Raw genomic sequence first — 17,400 nt, forward strand, 5'->3', positions numbered from 1 at the left:
GAACACAGGCCCTAGAAAACGTCGCTGAAAGAAACCTCAGAGGTATTGTAGTTTTGTGTCTCACTGTTTAGAGGCACAAAAAGCGTGGGTGTTTTCAGCTCGTTACTAAATGCAAATAAGTAGGAGACCGAGTTGATAGCAGCTGAAGGAGTCCAGGTTGCAAATAATATGAGGTACGGCACACTGTTAGAGAGAAGGATTATTATTCCAGAAACACGTAGTACAATGAAATTACTTATCTTCAGTAGTTTGTATGACTGCGGCTGCATCTATGAACTGTTGTTGTTGTGGTCTTCAGTCCTGAGACTGGTTTGATGCAGCTCTCCATGCTACTCTATCCTGTGCAAGCTTCTTCATCTCCCAGTACTTACTGCAACCTACATCCTTCTGAATCTGCTTAATGTATTCATCTCTTGGTCTCTCTCTACGATTTTTACCCTCCTCTATTACATTTGTATTAATAACATCATTATTAATTATATTATGCTTGATTAATCCTTACCTCCTAGGGGCGCTGGCCTTTAATGCTAAATTTGTGATCCCTTGATGCCTCAGAACATGTTCTACCAACCGGTCCCTTCTTCTTGTCAAGTTGTGCCACAAACTCCTCTTCTCCCCAATTCTATTCAATACCTCCTCATTGGTTATGTGATCTACCCATCTAATCTTCAGCATTCTTCTGTAGCACCACATTTCGAAAGCTTCTATTCTCTTCTTGTCCAAACTATTTATCGTCCATGTTTCACTTCCATACATGGTTACACTCCATACAAATACTTTCAGAAACGACTTCCTAACACTTAAATCAATACTCGATGTTAACAGATTTCTCTTCTTCAGAAACACTTTCCTTGCCATTGCCAGTCTACATTTCATATCCTCTCTACTTCGACCATCAGCAGTTATTTTGCTTCCCAAATAGCAAAGCTCCTTTACTACTTTTAGTGTCTCATTTCCTGATCTAATTCCCTCAGCATCACCCGATTTAATTCGACTACATTCCATTATCCTCGTTTTGCTTTTGTTGATGTTCATCTTATACCCTCCTTTCAAGACACTATCCATTCCCTTCAACTGCTCTTCCAAGTCCTTTGCTGTCTCTGACAGAATTACAATGTCATCGGCGAACCTCAAAGTTTTTATTTCTTCTCCATGGATTTTAATTCCTACTCCGAACTTTTCTCTTGTTTCCTTTACTGCTTGCTCAATATACAGATTGAATAACATCGGGGAGAGGCTACAACCCTGTCTCACTCCCGTCCCAACCACTGTTTCCCTTTCATGTCCCTCGACTCTTATAACTGCCATCTGGTTTCTGTACAAATTGTAAATAGCCTTCCGCTCCCTGTGTTTTATTCCTGCCCCCTTCAGAATTTCAAAGAGAGTATTCCAATCAACATTGTCAAAAGCTTTCTCTAAGTCTACAAATACTAGAAACGTAGGTTTGCCTTTTCTTAATCTTTCTTCTAAGATAAGTCGTAGGGTCAGTATTGCCTCGCGTGTTCCAACATTTATACGGAATCCAAACTGATCTTCCCCGAGTTCGTCTTCTACCGGTTTTTCCAATCGTCTGTATAGAATTCGGGTTAGTATTTTGCTGCTGTGACTTCCAAACTTTACCGGGCGTGAGTCGTGCTTTGGCAGCTCAGATGGTAGAGCACTTGCCCGCGAAAGGCAAAGGTCCCGAGTTCGAGTCTCGGTTGGGCACACAGTTTTCATCTGCCAGGAAGTTTCATATCAGCGCACACTCCGCTGCAGAGTGAAAATCTCATTCTGGAATTTATTGATTACTTAAATTATTTAATGAATCAACGTGTTCCCTGTTACAATCTGCATCTTCAGGCTACAATGGCAATACAAAAACATTTAACAAAATTTCACATAGTGGACGGATGACGGGGACCGTGTAGCGAGGATAAGCACAAGATGGCGTGGCACTAGTTTCAGAAATAGGTCTTTGGTTTGGCTCACATAACGTTTGTTGAATTCCAGTTTTGTACCACGAAGAATTCAAGAAAATAACTGACAGAACCCAGGTACGTAGTTTTTAGTTACTGGTGGACGAAATTTCGGCTAATGATGCGTAACTGTGAAGCCTTGTCAGGTGGGAAAAGTTCCACTCTATAAAATTTATTTCAGTTAATTCTCAAATGAATTGTTGAATTGCTACACCGGTTTTGACTCGCCAGTCAGTATCTGCGAGGTACGATCGAAAAATATGGTGAATAATTCTATTAGAAACAGAGTATTAAGCTTACATAAAATTTGATTTAATTGGTTTCAAAGTACTGTCATTGGCTAGCAGTGCACACATCACAGCATTGAATCCATGACTGAAAGCATTCCTGGAAGCCTTGTTTTGGAAGGGTGTTCAGCTGCCCTGTCGTGGTCCTCTCTGTATCAGGAATGGTGCCAAAAGTTTTCCTTCAAGTACGGTTATAATTTTTTAGGAAAGCCAGAAGTAAGGCGGATGTCGGCAGACAGGAATATTTTACCCAACCAGAAACCCTCGATTAAAAGCGAGTTGAGGCATAGCGTATTGTCAAGATGAAGGAGGAAGCCAGTGCACATTTTTCTGGTCTCTTTCTTCGTACATTGTTTTTCACACGTTGCAGTACACCCTTGTGAGATTTAGCATTTGTAGTTGTTCCTCTTGCAACGAACTTTTGTCGCACTTGCCCTCAATATCGAAAAAACAATGAGCATGACTTTGATACTCGACGTGACTTTTTAGGGCGATTCACTGATTTTCCATTGGAAACAGTGAATTTTCGTCTCAGGGTCCAAGTTTCATCTACAGTTACAAATCTGGTCCCAAATTCCGGATCTGAATAAAGTCGATCCTTCAGGTCCGTCAAACTGACACATGATTTTCCTTCTGTTCATCACTCAAATGTCTGCTAACAAATTTTGTACTCGCCCGTCTCATTTACAAAATATCGGTTGAAATATTTTTCACTGACTCGTACAAGTTGCTAAGTTCTTCAATACGCTTTCGAATAGATGTTTAACTGTTTGAACAAATAATTTTTGCCACTTTTTTGCACGATTTCTTCTGTTTTTAAGGGCAATGGACGTCCAGGATGTTGATTGTCACCTACCGACTCATTTCTGATTTAAATTGCTCATTATTGATTTATTTATTTAGCGTATGGCAAGTACAAATCACGTATGAAAAATCTAAAAGTACATAACACACAAAACAGTTACAATATCACAAACAAACATCTAGGTTAGAAATATAATCGATTGCACTGTTAGTCGCATCCATGAAGTCCCTTGTTGGCCCAGGGTAGGCCCTCAGAGGGCATTCTACCACGATATGGTGAATTGTCTGCCTGTCAGCGCCGCAGTCGCACTGTGGTGATGGCACTATGCTCCATTTGTACAAGGAGTCCGCACAACGGCCGTGGCTCGTCCTGATCCTGTTACAGCATTATCACCATAAGCCTATTCCAACGTTTCAAGAGTTTATTTAGCACTTTTTTGTAACCTGAAGCGTAACGTAATGTTCACCAGTTGCTCTACATCCATGACGCTAGACAGACATGACACAACACTCTAAAGTCTCTGGATACTGGCTGACATGTCAGAACATGTTCCATCTTGACGCCGCCTGTCTCAGCGGGTCAGGCTATCGGACAAATTACAACAAATGTGTGTAGCGACAGCAGTTATTGGTAAAAGACCCAGTCATCGTATTTCTTGATCACACCTCGTATATGCCATAAATATTTTTTGGCCGATGGTTGCATCATAGCATGCTCCGAGTCAACATGATCATGAGGATTCTACTAGAGGACTCACAGAAAGGTTTGACACAGTCGTTTTCTAAGAAATGTTAGTAGGTAATAAGTGGTCATTCGAAACCCGTATAGCAGTTATACCGTTTATACGAGGTATGTAGTTCACGGGTCCACCGCCAGATCACGTTTCCTAAATCCCACAATATTTCCTCGAGGCTACTGCATGATATCGTGAAATGGTGACTGTTTGTTACTGCTGAGAATCAGCAATTGATAGTGTCCACCTGCGATGGTCTGTTACGGAGCGCTCATTTTAAAGTCGCACATCCGCGATCCAGTTGCTCGCAGACGGATGACTAGCGTGTTCAGAGCCCCCTTAAGCTGTCGCTTTCCGCTCATAGCCCGTGCTGCTGTCGATTGTCGCTTTGGCCGGGAACCAAACCAGAATTGGTGGCCATGTTTGCCCCGCTACGTTACGTTGTAACTGTCATCGGAAATCCTTCTTTGGTTCTATATCTAATGGCGACAAGCGCAGCGTTCCAGGCCGTACATAGTTGGAATCTTGACTTCCTATTTATTTCGCCATCCGCTGTGCGAATATGTATTTCCTCCGTTACCACCAGCCGCAGAAAGACGAAGTTGAGCATATAATCTTCGTTTTCGCGTCCATCATGCGGTATTCTGTACTACTGTAATTTTCAGTTTCTACGGATTTTATCCACCAGTTGTCTGAGACGTGTATTATCGTGTACGTGCAACCTAATCGCACTTCTAAAATTTATGATGACGAGCATTATTTAGAGCAGACCAGATCGGCTATAGCCACGGGTGATGTCCGTCTCAGTCTTGTCTGTGAATTTCATAACATTGCCGAATGTAAGTGGCAGTTAGTTTCTTGTTAGCTTCGGTCGCGGATCAACTGAAAGAATAACGTAGGTGTTTTTATGCATTCTTCGTTTAAATTCTTAACACAGACATAGGTCAGCTAAATGAGCTCAAGTGCAATGATTGTTTCATATACAGGATGATTCAAAAAGAATACCACAACTTTAGGAATTTAAAACTCTGCAACGACAAAAGGCAGAGCTAAGCACTATCTGTCGGCGAATTAAGGGAGCTATAAAGTTTCATTTAGTTGTACATTTGTTCGCTTGAGGCGCTGTTGACTAGACGTCAGCGTCAGTTGATGCTAAGATGGCGACCGCTCAACAGAAAGCTTTTTGTGTTATTGAGTACGGCAGAAGTGAATCGACGATAGTTGTTCGGCGTGCATTTCGAACGAAGTATGGTGTTAAACCACCTGATAGGTGGTGTATTAAACGTTGGTATAAACAGCTTACAGAGAATGGGTGTTTATACAAAGGGAAAGGTTCTGAACGGCCGAGAAAGAGTGATGAAAATGTAGCACGCATCCAGCAAGCATTTGTTCGCAGCCCAGGAAAATCGACTCGCAGAGCTAGCAGAGAGCTGCAAATTCCACAATCAACTGTATGGAGAGTCCTACGAAATAGGTTAGTTATGAAACCTGAACGTCAACTACCCGAGGCGATGGGTCGGCCGCCAGGCAGCCTGTGACAGAGCACTTCATCACTGGCCTCCAAGAAGCCCTGATCTTACCCCCTGCGATTTTTTCTTATGGGGGTATGTTAAGGATATGGTGTTTCGGCCACCTCTCCCAGCCACCATTGATGATTTGAAACGAGAAATAACAGCAGCTATCCAAACTGTTACGCCTGATATGCTACAGAGAGTGTGGAACGAGTTGGAGTATCGGGTTGATATTGCTCGTGTGTCTGGAGGGGGCGATATTGAACATCTCTGAACTTGTTTTTGAGTGAAAAAAAACCTTTTTAAATACTCTTTGTAATGATGTATAACAGAAGGTTATATTATGTTTCTTTCATTAAATACACATTTTTAAAGTTGTGGTATTCTTTTTGAATCACCCTGTATTAAAAATTGTTATATCAAACCTACTTTTTCTCTTGAAGCACCTTCAGGATCTCCTCAGTTTCCAGTCGAGTTCCTATCATCTCAAAATTCTAGCTTGAGCCATGTGTATTAGCTCCTGCTACACGATGCCAACTCTGCATGTTGACGTCTTGAAACCGCTCGCAGGACGCAAGCAGAAGTAAGTGTCACGTTGTTTGATCGAGGGTGGCTCAGCGATGCGATAGTATGAAGCTGGAAGTAATACCGAGTACACCACCTTTCCTGAAACCGAAATCGTTTTAACTGGACCTGACCGATTGCTCAGTTTCACTAGGAGAAGAAAGATACCTTTAATGTTGTGTCTGTTGATGAATATTCAGATACTGACAAAATACCGCAAAAGTATGACAAGAAATCTGTGACCGTGTCTGCTTCCTTTCATTTATTTTGTTCCCTCAAACGGGCTTGTTTTGTTTCGAATTCTAAATAAATTTGTCTTTCAGAAGAACTATTCTGCTGGAAAACCGTCGCAAGGTGTTGAAGATTGTGTGATTTACAAAACATGATCCGACGGCAGACCCGATAGCTATATATCGAACATATCCGCCGGAAAAATGGTACGTAAGCGTTGACTGAAATAAACTTTATAGTTAAAAGTAAGAAACTGATTCTCTCAGACAATGACACGATGAGAAGTAACAAGTTTCAGTCTGATTGAAAGAAATGTAGCTCATTAATGGTATGCGGCATTTTCCATGAGGTAACAGCCATCATCTTTTGTGTCCAGTTGCAGATCACCACGACATCCCGCCACAAGGAGCGCTGCATGACTGTCTTAGAGATTAATAGCGACCACGGAGTCGAGTTCGGGCCCAACTGACGGGTCTCCTACCTTCCAAACTTTTCAGAAGCTCTCCTGTGAATCTTGCAGAACCTGGAAAGGTAGGAGACGAGGTACTGGCGGAAGTAAGGCTGTGAGGACGGGGCGTGAGTCGTGTTTGGGTAGCTTGCGTGCTGGATACGGACGACCATTGGCTGGTCTGCGGCGAGGCAGTGGCTGTCTGGACTCTCGCAAGAAAGATAATAGCGTTCATGCGGCGCACTATCTATACCGCAGTCTGTTCTGACATAGTATTTTTTCCAGAGGAAACGTATTTTCCGCGTCATAAGACGAACGCAGTGGTGTGGATCACAGGTATGACGGTCCATTACATCTATAGAGACACACGTACGAACTTACTGAACGTCCTGGATTACTGGCAATACTTGCAAGATGGACACACAAAACTATTACGGCTGCAAAAGTACAAGGATTGGTATGCCAATTTCCTAGTAACGGTTTCTGCGGACCCGCCAAATACTTGGGGTGTGCCGGGTGCGCAAAGATGAGCGGCGGTGCTTTCGTTGTGAAACCGACCAAGTAATGTGATCGACTAAGAACATTATGCGAGTATGCGACCTACGAAAAACTCACGCTTGAACATTTAGCAAATGGATGTACTTCAAATTTTGTTTTTATATCCAAAATACTTTTCTTTAGGGTGCCGGAGGTGGCCCCACTTCGATTTTGTTGTTCTTTCATGCTGCATGGTAGGACGGCAGCGAGGTTCCTTCCAGAACAGTTATCATGTGTCAGGACGTACTATGTTTATTTTGTGAATAATAAAGGTTTCTGTTTCCCCTAAAAAAGAAAAAAAAGGTGGTAGAGCACTTGCCCGCGAAAGGCAAAGGTCCCGAGTTCGAGTCTCGGTCCGGCACACAGTTTTAATCTGCCAGGAAGTTTCATATCAGCGCACACTCCGCTACAGAGTGAAAATCTCATTCTGGAAATGGCGCAGATACTTACTTTTCGGACTTTGGAAGCCCGGAAGATTGTGTGTGGAATTATGTCATTCTAAACCCGTTACCGATCGCATTTCATACACTTTGAGCTTCCTGGGCTGGATATCAGTACAACAGCATGCCATTTCGAAGCCTGTATGTCAGCCTGAAATGTGAACAGCTGTACTGCAAATGCGTGCTTACTGTGTGAGACAACGCTGCAAGATTACTTAAATAAAAGTAAGGTTCATGTGTAAACTGAGGTGAGTAGTTCTTCGTAGTTGCTTTTATACATACTAATATTAATTTTGATAAAATATAAATAAAGTACACTTTTAATATTCTTCTACAATGTAAAATATGATTGGTATTTAGCAGTCCCGTCAGGTGCAAGGCAATGACTTCACAAGTTCAGGCCACATTGATTTTTGGCTGCTTCCCTTTGACGTTTACAGCTTTTTCTGCTTTCAAGACCTTTTACATATAAAAACATATACATAATAAGGCATTGCATTTTATAAAAAACAATAGAAATAATCCATGACTTGTAATACATTAATGAACTTAGTAACATTTTGTTTTGTTTCAAGCCACGGCTGCCTAGTACAGAAGAGGTCTTACAGACGAAGAAATTCATATTCAAATAGAAAATTGTCAAGATGATATGACACACCATCTAATATAGTGATGTAGTGAAGATGCTATTCTGATATTACTCTCCGGGATAATAATGCAAAAACTTTTCAGGCGTGTGCTAGTACTTCACAAAATATTACAGAACCTGATCTAAGTATTAATAAGGAAGAGGCAGACAATGAAGAAAATTTTCAAACTGTATCTCATGAGGTATGTGCAAGAATTTCACAGAACGCGGATGGGCCACTGTGCAACTCACTATCTTTAAAATAATTATGGAAATTAAATATGCAGTGTACCCAAAACCCAGAAATATAGAACAAAGATTGAAGTGGTGGGACAGTTGTGCAAGATTATAATGTACACATGAGTGGCGTGGATAAAGCTGACATAGTTAGGTCTCCTTAGGAAACGGATAGACAGTCAAAAAAGTATTAAAACAGACTGATTTTTGCAATGGTTGGAATGACCCCTGTGAATTCCTATATTTCATACTGTGACTTAAAAGGGATATTTCGACTGATTGATTTCAAACCTGGGACTACACTTGGTCTACCCTCATTTGGAAAGAAAATCTCCAAAAAACTGCGATCAAAATTCTCCTTTCTCCACTCCAGGGAGAACGAAGACAGCATTTTCGGTACCAAACGACAAACGTTTCCAGAATACAGGATCTTACTGGCCAACTTCTGTCTATTCAAATGGTAGATGTGAACTTTTCTCAACTACAAAGCTGTAATCAAGAACAAATTCGAATTGTTCGTATAGCAATATCTTTTGTATGTTAATGAAAAAAAGAACTGTTTTTAGATGTATCACGGGAAGCAGTAATCGTAGCTGTATGGTTCTTTTCGGACTTCACAGTCTCTTAATGTAGTTGACTTGTATAATCCTAAAGGGACTTACAAATTCTCTGAACATTTTACGTATTTTAATGACTCTGTATCGTGTTTTAAATAATTTGCTATTATTTCATCAAGAGGTCATAAAGCATTAAAGCAAGCATTTTGAAACCTGATTTTATATTTTTACAATCACTGTAAATAACGGTTAAGTTTGTCAGTCACATGTGAAAGATAAGAAACAATAATTGTCATATACAGTGTTTCGGCCAAATTTTGAATGGCGCTAACCGTAGTGAAAATGGTATTGTACCAGTACTGGAGAGTGTAGCTGGGAGCAGCGACTGACAGGGGTGAAATGCTTGTGAAATGAACTGTGAAATTTTTTACGTATTTTGCTCGTTATGACTGACCAAATATAGACCATTCTCCGACTATTGACTAATTAAATTAAAATTAATAATGATCTAATAATAATGAAACTGTGTTCAAATCGAAATAGGAACAAAGAAGGGGTACTGAAACTTTCTGGCAGATTAAAACTGTGCGCCGGACCGAGACTCGAACTCGGGACCTTCGCCTTTCGCGGGCAAGTCCTCTATCAACTGAGCTACCCAAGCACGACTCACGACCTGTCCTCACAGCTTTACTTCCGCCAGTACCTCGTCTCCTACCTTCCAAGCTGTGAGGACGGGGCGTGAGTCGTGCTTGGATAGCTCAGGCGGTAGAGCACTTGCCCGCGAAAGGCAAAGGTCCCGAGTTCGAGTCTCGGTCCGGCACACAGTTTTAATCTGCCAGGAAGTTTCATATCAGCGCACACTCCGCTGCAGAGTGAAAATCTCATTCATTCAAAGAAAGGGTACTAGTCACATGATCACCTTCATGTCCTTACTTGCATCTTAGTTCTATCCCTAACTAAATAAATTCCACTTGCATGAGTTAAACTTGTGATCCATAATATTATCGAAATACGAACCAGAGTGGCATTGTAAGCTAACACATAATAATGGAATATGAGAGGAGAATCAAATGCTGAACAAACTAAAAGCAGAAATGTAGTGAACAATTTATTAAAAGTGAAATTTATTTTCGTGAAAACAACGTCCTTTCATCGAGTTTACACTCACGTTTGTACATTCTCTGTATGTATGTAAAACAACGAATGAAGATTCTCTTATTTAAAAATCTTTTGCTAGCGCTTCAGATACGAAGCAATAAGCTTTCAGCGTCTCTCACAGTGAAAAAATTCCGGACAGTTTTGTACTGGCTGCTGCAGACAGAACGCGCTACCCCCTGAAGTTCAGCCGACGCCCTCCAACGGCGACAGTGGGCGCAGGCGCTCCGAAAGAGCCGAATGCCGGACCTCCCGGGATGGAGAGGTCGCCGCCGGTAGGGCCGAACGAAGGAGCCTCCCGGGTGTTCCCGAAGGCCGGGCCCGGAGCGCCTCCTCTGCCCGTGGCATCGAAGCCCCCGGCGCCGAACCCTCCGGCCGAGGCGTCGAACTGCTGGCCGCCGCCGCCGAAGGCGCCACCTGCGGTCTGTCCCGGCAGAGCTCCCACCCTGGGGGCGGCCAGGTTGCCGTCTGGACGGACCGAGCCAGATGCGAAAGCGTTACCGGGCGGCGCCAGAGCGAGTCCGGAGGCGGTGGGGGTGGGTGCGGGGGCGGGCCTCGGTGCCAGCGACCGCGGCTGCTGGCTGCCCACCACGCGCCCTCCGCCCCCGCCGCCACCGCCCCCGGGCGCGGGTGCGGGCGGGAAGACGGGCTCGCCCTCGTAGATGACCTCGGCGTGGAAGCCCGACTCTTCGGTGGCGGAGTACTTGACTATCTGGTTGCGGCCGTCGGGCAGCTGCACGGCGTACTGGCCCTCGATGCCCTTGCCGTCGCTGTTCTCCTGCTGGCGGAAAGCGGCGCCGCTCTCCGCGTCGCTCACCGAGTACTGGAACTGGTACGGCTCCGGCTGCAACAGTGGTGTCGTCTTCTGAGGTTAAACAAGCACACTGCATCACTGTTCGAACATCATTTGGACGGCTCTTGTTTACTGGAAATGGGTGGATAAACGGGCAGGGGAAGAATACACGAATCGCCACAAGGATGTTACTTTGTAGGACGCTAAAGGGAAAAAGGAACGATACAAATTATATATATTCACATACACCTTTACCTTTAACCCAAATAAATAGAGATTCATTTTGATTAATTTTTCTTTTGCTACGAGTATACAAGACGAGAGGTGATGTTCAGTCATAAGCTGATTTGCCAAAATCTTTTCTATCAATTTCAAACATATGATAAGTACGACAGGCAATTACATCTCTATCATTAAAACTTTCAAGACCAGGTACACTCCAAACTCCGCTACCACCTCTTACTATGGCAACGGTGAACCATCCGTTTCCACTTGAGAAAGTGTCGTTAATATTCAAACTAAAATTAAGAGAACATCCAAGAAATACACAAGGTCCATGGACGAGGGCGTGTGCTGCAGCACTCTTCATTGGAATGCGATTTTTCTTGTCTCCTGATGTTGTTGTAAGTTCAATGTTTTCTATAGTTTTGTAGACTGTTGTGCGGGTACGACGATACCTCCTGTATGGCATGTTGGCGGCGTTCAATGCAGTTGCCTGTAGTTAGTTGGCAATTGCATCCTTGCCTGTAGCGTCAGCCACTAACCGGACGAGGGTACATCTAGAACCGGAGGCTCAAGGATGCAACAGTTTTGTTATGTAAACACTCTTATCGCTTGGCGTTGGTGGCGCGCCAGCGGGGACGCGCACACGATATGAGTAAATGGCAATGAAATAAATTGCATTAAAAGGGATGGATGAGGAAGAAAAGTCCAATTAACGAGAGGTTTTCAATCTTTTGACTCAAAAAATCGATTTTTTAAACTGCATTTTTCGATCCATAAAAGTGTTTATAATCCACCCCTGAAACGGTTTTTCCGAATACGGAACGGAAATGTTTGTTATTAGCGGTTGAACAAAAAATGCACCTGCCTGAAATCGGCCTTTTTCAAACATCAGTTTCTTTCTTTAGGAGAACGAGTTATTGTAGTGGTGCTTGGGAAGAAGCACACAAAATTCAAATGAAAGTTTGAACGCGTGTGTTTGGAAGTTAGCCCCCAAGCATTTGCATTCTGGTGCGAAGACAGTGGAGATTGCGACTTTCCTGGCAGTGAGCACCTTCAACGAAGGGTATTCAGCAATTCTGAAGACCATGACAATGATGGACGTCACCCTGGGATTCTATTCGACGCAGTTCGCCAAGCATTCGGACGACCACCGGATTCAAGCGGCCGAGCACCGCTTGTCACCGGCCGTACGAGCTGCTCTGGAGCAGCGCAGGATGGCCCAGATCGAGCAGAACGCCCTCTATGAGGAAGAGGAAAGACTAGTTTATGGACCCGCAAAAGCAGATTGAACGAAAGTTGCATAATGTTGCATTTATATGTAGTCAAAACTTCAAACGCCTTTTCCTCGAAATGACGTATTCTTATCGCGCGGTATGGTAACTTCAAATCTACAGAACCGATTGGCATGATTCTTTGTTTCCGACGAAGCTAACTAAATTGTCTAGGAGTTGTACCACTGTTATTCCGATCCATCAACTATAAATATTTTTACTTGGCCGACGAAGTCGAAAAATCGATGAAAAAACCCTATTTTACTCCAAATGTCCGCCATTTTGTTTCCTATGGTCCAAATAACTTAAGCGAAGTACAACTCCTAAAGAATCTTATATACTTCGCTAACGTCAACTTTGATTTCAGACGAGCCGGCTAACCTGTGACATTCCGCGCGTGGAGGTCTACATCGAAATTTTGTTTCGTTCCGACGGCACTTCCGCCTCTGCTCTTCGACATTTCCGGTCAAAAAATTTCCAGTTTGTAAAGGAAATATCAAAACACATTTTGACCAAATCTGACATTGATATCTAAAGCCAAAGATAGTAAACACTTAAGTTTTATGAGGTCCTCTCGGGTGCGCAGACTTGTGTAAGGTCTTGCTTTGTCGTACAGGAGTAGTTCCTTTGCATTTTTGTGACGACGAATACATCGCAGGATTTTCAGCTGTGTGTGGCCGGCCGGCACAAGAAAGATCTGGCAGGTCTGCGCCACATTGTTACGATGATGACAGACGCCTCGCCCAACGACTCACCATGCTTTTGTTCACTCCAGGTCTCCGTTGACATTGTCCAAGCGCATATGAATATCTTCGATATTCTGGTTTTCCGCCGAAAGAAAATCAGTAACAGATCTCTGCTTGAGGCGCACCTCCGTTACAGATGCCATATTGAGGGCTACGTAAAGTGCCGCCACCAATCGGAACTTCATGACAGTATAGTGGCTGAAGCGGGAATATTTCAGTATGCCCCACGACAAATTTCACATTCTTTTAACCGCAATTTGCCGAGAAGAAGAATGTATTTCATTACTTATCGAACGCCCTTCATAAAAGAATCAAGGAAAAGAAACGAAAAAGAATTTGTTCTGCGCAGCCGGCCGGAGTGGCCGTGCGGTTCTAGGCGCTACAGTCTGGAGCCGAGCGACCGCTACGGTCGCAGGTTCGAATCCTGCCTCGGGCATGGATGTGTGTGATGTCCTTAGATTAGTTAGGTTTAATTAGTTCTAAGTTCTAGGCGTCTGATGACCTCAGAAGTTAACTCGCATAGTGCTCAGAGCCATTTGAACCATTTGTTCTGCGCAAAAATAGAACCAACTCTGCGCAGTACCAAGGGTGAAGATGAGGTCTGAGTATAAGACCAGCAGGAGTTATGCGGAAGCAGGAGCTATACCGTGTAATGAAGTTTGTATAGCCGTAGAAGACAATACGAGTAGACTGGAATTGGCTCTTTTTTCAAAAAAGGTTCAAAAAATGGTTCAAACGGTTCTAAGCACTATGGGACTTAATATCTGAGGTCATCAGTCCCCTCGACTTAGAACTATTTATACCTAACTAACATAGGACATCACACACATCCATGCCCGAGGCAGCATTCGAACCTGCTACCGTAGCAGCCGCGTGGTTCCGGACTCAAGCGCCTAGAACCGCTTGACCACAACGGCCGGCCCAAAAAAGGTAACAAGAGAGAATTTAAGAACTATAAAGACGTGATAAGATGTGCCACTGTGAAATGGGAGATAATTCTTGAGAAAAGATTAAGGGACAAAATTGAGATGAAAATGAAGAAACCACATTACGGCTTCAATCTGACGAGATCAACGACAGATTATATATTTAAAGTAACGCAGCTCTACAAGAAAACGTTATAAGTATGGGGTTTGACAATATGTGCTGCAATAATGTATGGGAAACCCTGGAGAGCATATGCGTGTAAACATGCGCAGTTGACAGGGTGACGTAAGTTGCTGATGAGGTAACAGAATAGATAAAGCAGAGGAAGCGGTTTAAAATATTGAAGTGTACTTCCATAAAATATTGAAGTGTTCTTCCACTTTTTATGGCTTGCATATTGACAAAATGGTTCAGATAACTGGAAGGATATTTATATGTTAATAGTGTAGCTTTTGATGATGAACTAATGAACTGGTAAAATAAGGAAAATGTTCAACAATAATTAGATGTATGGACTGACGTGGGCAGGTACATGGTATAGAACATGAGGAATAGTGAGTTTGTGGCTGTGACCAGGAAGAGAATGGCAGGAAAGAATTTAGAGGTCAACAGCTGCAAATATCTTGAAAGTGCATTGGAAAAAGTTGGGAAAAAATGTATGAGGAAGTCAATGAGAGACGGAGACAAGAAGCAGCATTTCTTACAAGTCTCAGGATACTGGCGTGGAATAAAGATGTCCTAAGGAAGACCAACTGAGAAATGTATCGACCCTACTACATGAAGTTACACCTATCGCGACATATAGTTCCGAAACCTCGACGAAGCAGTACAGAGGTTTAAGCAAGATATAGGTTTCTGAAATGAAGTTTCACTGAAGCGGAGTGAGAGTACCAAAAATGTACAGAATGAAAGTGAAGAGATCTGGGAAACGTTAAAGTAGACATACCTACAGGAGCGAATATAATCGACAAGGGGTAAATGGTACGGAAATAAAGGATGATGTTTGACTTCGAGGTTCCGGTGTAAAAGATCGAGGGATAGTTGGATGAAGGAGTAAAGAAGGCATTCCAAGGAAAGGCGAGGGCAGTGACGGAGGATAAGGGGATGGAGAAAAATATATAGGTAAATGTGTAAAACAACCCCAACTAGCGTGTGGGAGCTGTTCTTGATGAAGATGGTTATGCTGATGATGATGATAATCATTTAGTAGGAAGAAAAGTCGCGAACTGCAGATTGCACTCGCAACAAATTTATAAAATATTCTGTAATACTATTCAGATTTGTGAAGTCTATCTACACTGACGGAAAAAACTCTCACCACCAAGAAATAATTAATACAAAGTAATGAAATTCGGGAGTACATTTATCTAGGTAAAATATTTCAGTGATAGGCATTGCAAGATGTTAATGTAAGTTCGAGATAAGTCACTGCAAAAGTGAAATGCTGGTACTTATTAACTGGTGTAAGCGCGCGAATGTTTTGTGCAAGCATGAACACGTGCGTGCATTTTGATGTACAGGTACCAGATGTCTGTATACAGGGCCACTTAAAGCTGGTTGTGAATGACGCTGGAGCTATCATCCGATGATGTCCCATTATTTGCTTGATTGGAGAAATATTTGGTGATCGAGCAGGCTAGTCAACATGTCGATACTGTGTAGGGCATGCTGGGTTACAACAGAGGTACGTGGGCGAGCTAATGTCCTATTGGAAAATACCCCCTGGAAAGCTGCTCATAAATGACAGCACAATAGATCGAATCATTAGACTGACGTACAATTTTTTTTTTTTTTTTTTGCATTCAGAGTGTGTGGGATAACCACGAGAGTGCTCATACTGTCATGCAAAATCCCATCCCGGACCATAACTCCAGGTGTAGGTCCAGAGTGTCCTAGCACGCAGACACGTTAATTGCAGGCCCACAACTGGCTTCCTAACCAACACACGGCCATCACTGGCACCGAGGCAGAACCGGCTCTCCCAGAAAACGCATTAGACCTTCATCCTGCGCCCCAATGAGCTCTCGCTTGACACCACTGAAGTCGCAAATGACTGTGGATCGGGGTCCGTGGAAAGCACGCTGCAGGGCGTCTGGCGGCTCGAGACTGTCATTGAAGCAACCGATTTGTAACAGTTCGTTGTGTCACTATGGTGGCAACTCAGATAGCTGCTGCAGATGCAGTACGACGCCTCAGAGCCATGATGGTCTTCCCCCTCGGTAATGCCATTTTACCGTCCGGACCCCGATCTTCTTGCGACCTATCATTCTTGTGACCACGGTTGCCAGCAGTCATGTACAGTGACTACATTCCTGCCAAGTCTTTCTGCAGTAACGCAGGAGGAACATCCAGCTTCTCGTAGCCTTATTACACGATCTCGTTCAAACTCAGTAAGGTTTGGATAAGGGCTTCATTGTCGGCTTAAAGGCATTCTTCACTAATATCAACTCACCATATCCAATCTCACACGTAACTAACGCTTGTTACTATTACAAAGGTAGTTAAGGCAAACCTGATATGCAATCTCATATTGGCGCTACTAGCGTCACTCTTATGCGACATGCGTGATGGAATAGACATCATCTTTCAGATGTAGTAACACTTTTGTTTATGTCGCACAACTCCTCCTCGGTGTTGCGATTTTTTTCTGTCGGTGTATAGAAGATCAAAAAGGTAGGAAAAAATAAAAAAGGAGCAAATAAGAGAATACCGTCATTACACTAACATTTATTCAAAAAATGGTTCAAATGGCTCTGAGCACTATGGGACTTAACTTCTGAGGTCATCAGTCCCCTAGAACTTAGAACTACTTAAACTTAACTAACCTAAGGACATCACACACACCCATACCGGAGGCAGGATTCGAACCTGCGACAGTAGCGGTTGCGCGGTTCCAGACTGTACCACCTAGAACCGCTCGGCCACCCCGGCCGGCTCCCTGTGAGGCTTTTGAAGTGGTCCACATCTATACTTTAAACTTGTACGAAGCGGTTTGAACGCTGCACTACACTGAAGCAGGTTTTCAACCTGGATGAAATGGGCTTATTTTGGAAACGGATACCTAATCGCACATTCATTTCTAAATGGTTCAAATGGCTCTCAGCACTATGGGACTTAACATCTGAGGTCATCAGTCCCCTAGACTTGGAACTACTTAAACCTAACTAACCTGAAGACATCACACACATCCATGCCCGAGGCAAGATTCGAACCTGCGACCGTAGCGGTCGCGCGGTTCCAGACTGTAGCGCCTAGAATCGCTCAGTCACCTCGGCCAGCTAACATTTATTTATTTTATTTTATTATTGCTGTACGCCTATTAATGTTTCAATACGGCGGCGTACCAG

General features: G+C 43.3%; 1 protein-coding gene across 1 annotated transcript in view; it reads right to left on the reverse strand.

The window, feature by feature from the left end:
• Window positions 1-10,031: 10,031 nt before the first annotated feature.
• The window catches only part of LOC126483912 (cuticle protein 19.8-like), a 33,709-nt gene continuing 26,340 nt past the window's right edge, over window positions 10,032-17,400 (reverse strand). The window contains exon 3 of the mRNA XM_050107185.1: window positions 10,032-10,935. Coding sequence (XP_049963142.1) covers window positions 10,264-10,935 — 672 coding nt within the window. The 3' untranslated portion in view covers window positions 10,032-10,263. The remainder of the gene's footprint in view (window positions 10,936-17,400) is intronic.

The sequence above is a fragment of the Schistocerca serialis genome, chromosome 6 (assembly GCF_023864345.2).
Source record: "Schistocerca serialis cubense isolate TAMUIC-IGC-003099 chromosome 6, iqSchSeri2.2, whole genome shotgun sequence".
NCBI lineage: Eukaryota > Metazoa > Arthropoda > Insecta > Orthoptera > Acrididae > Schistocerca > Schistocerca serialis.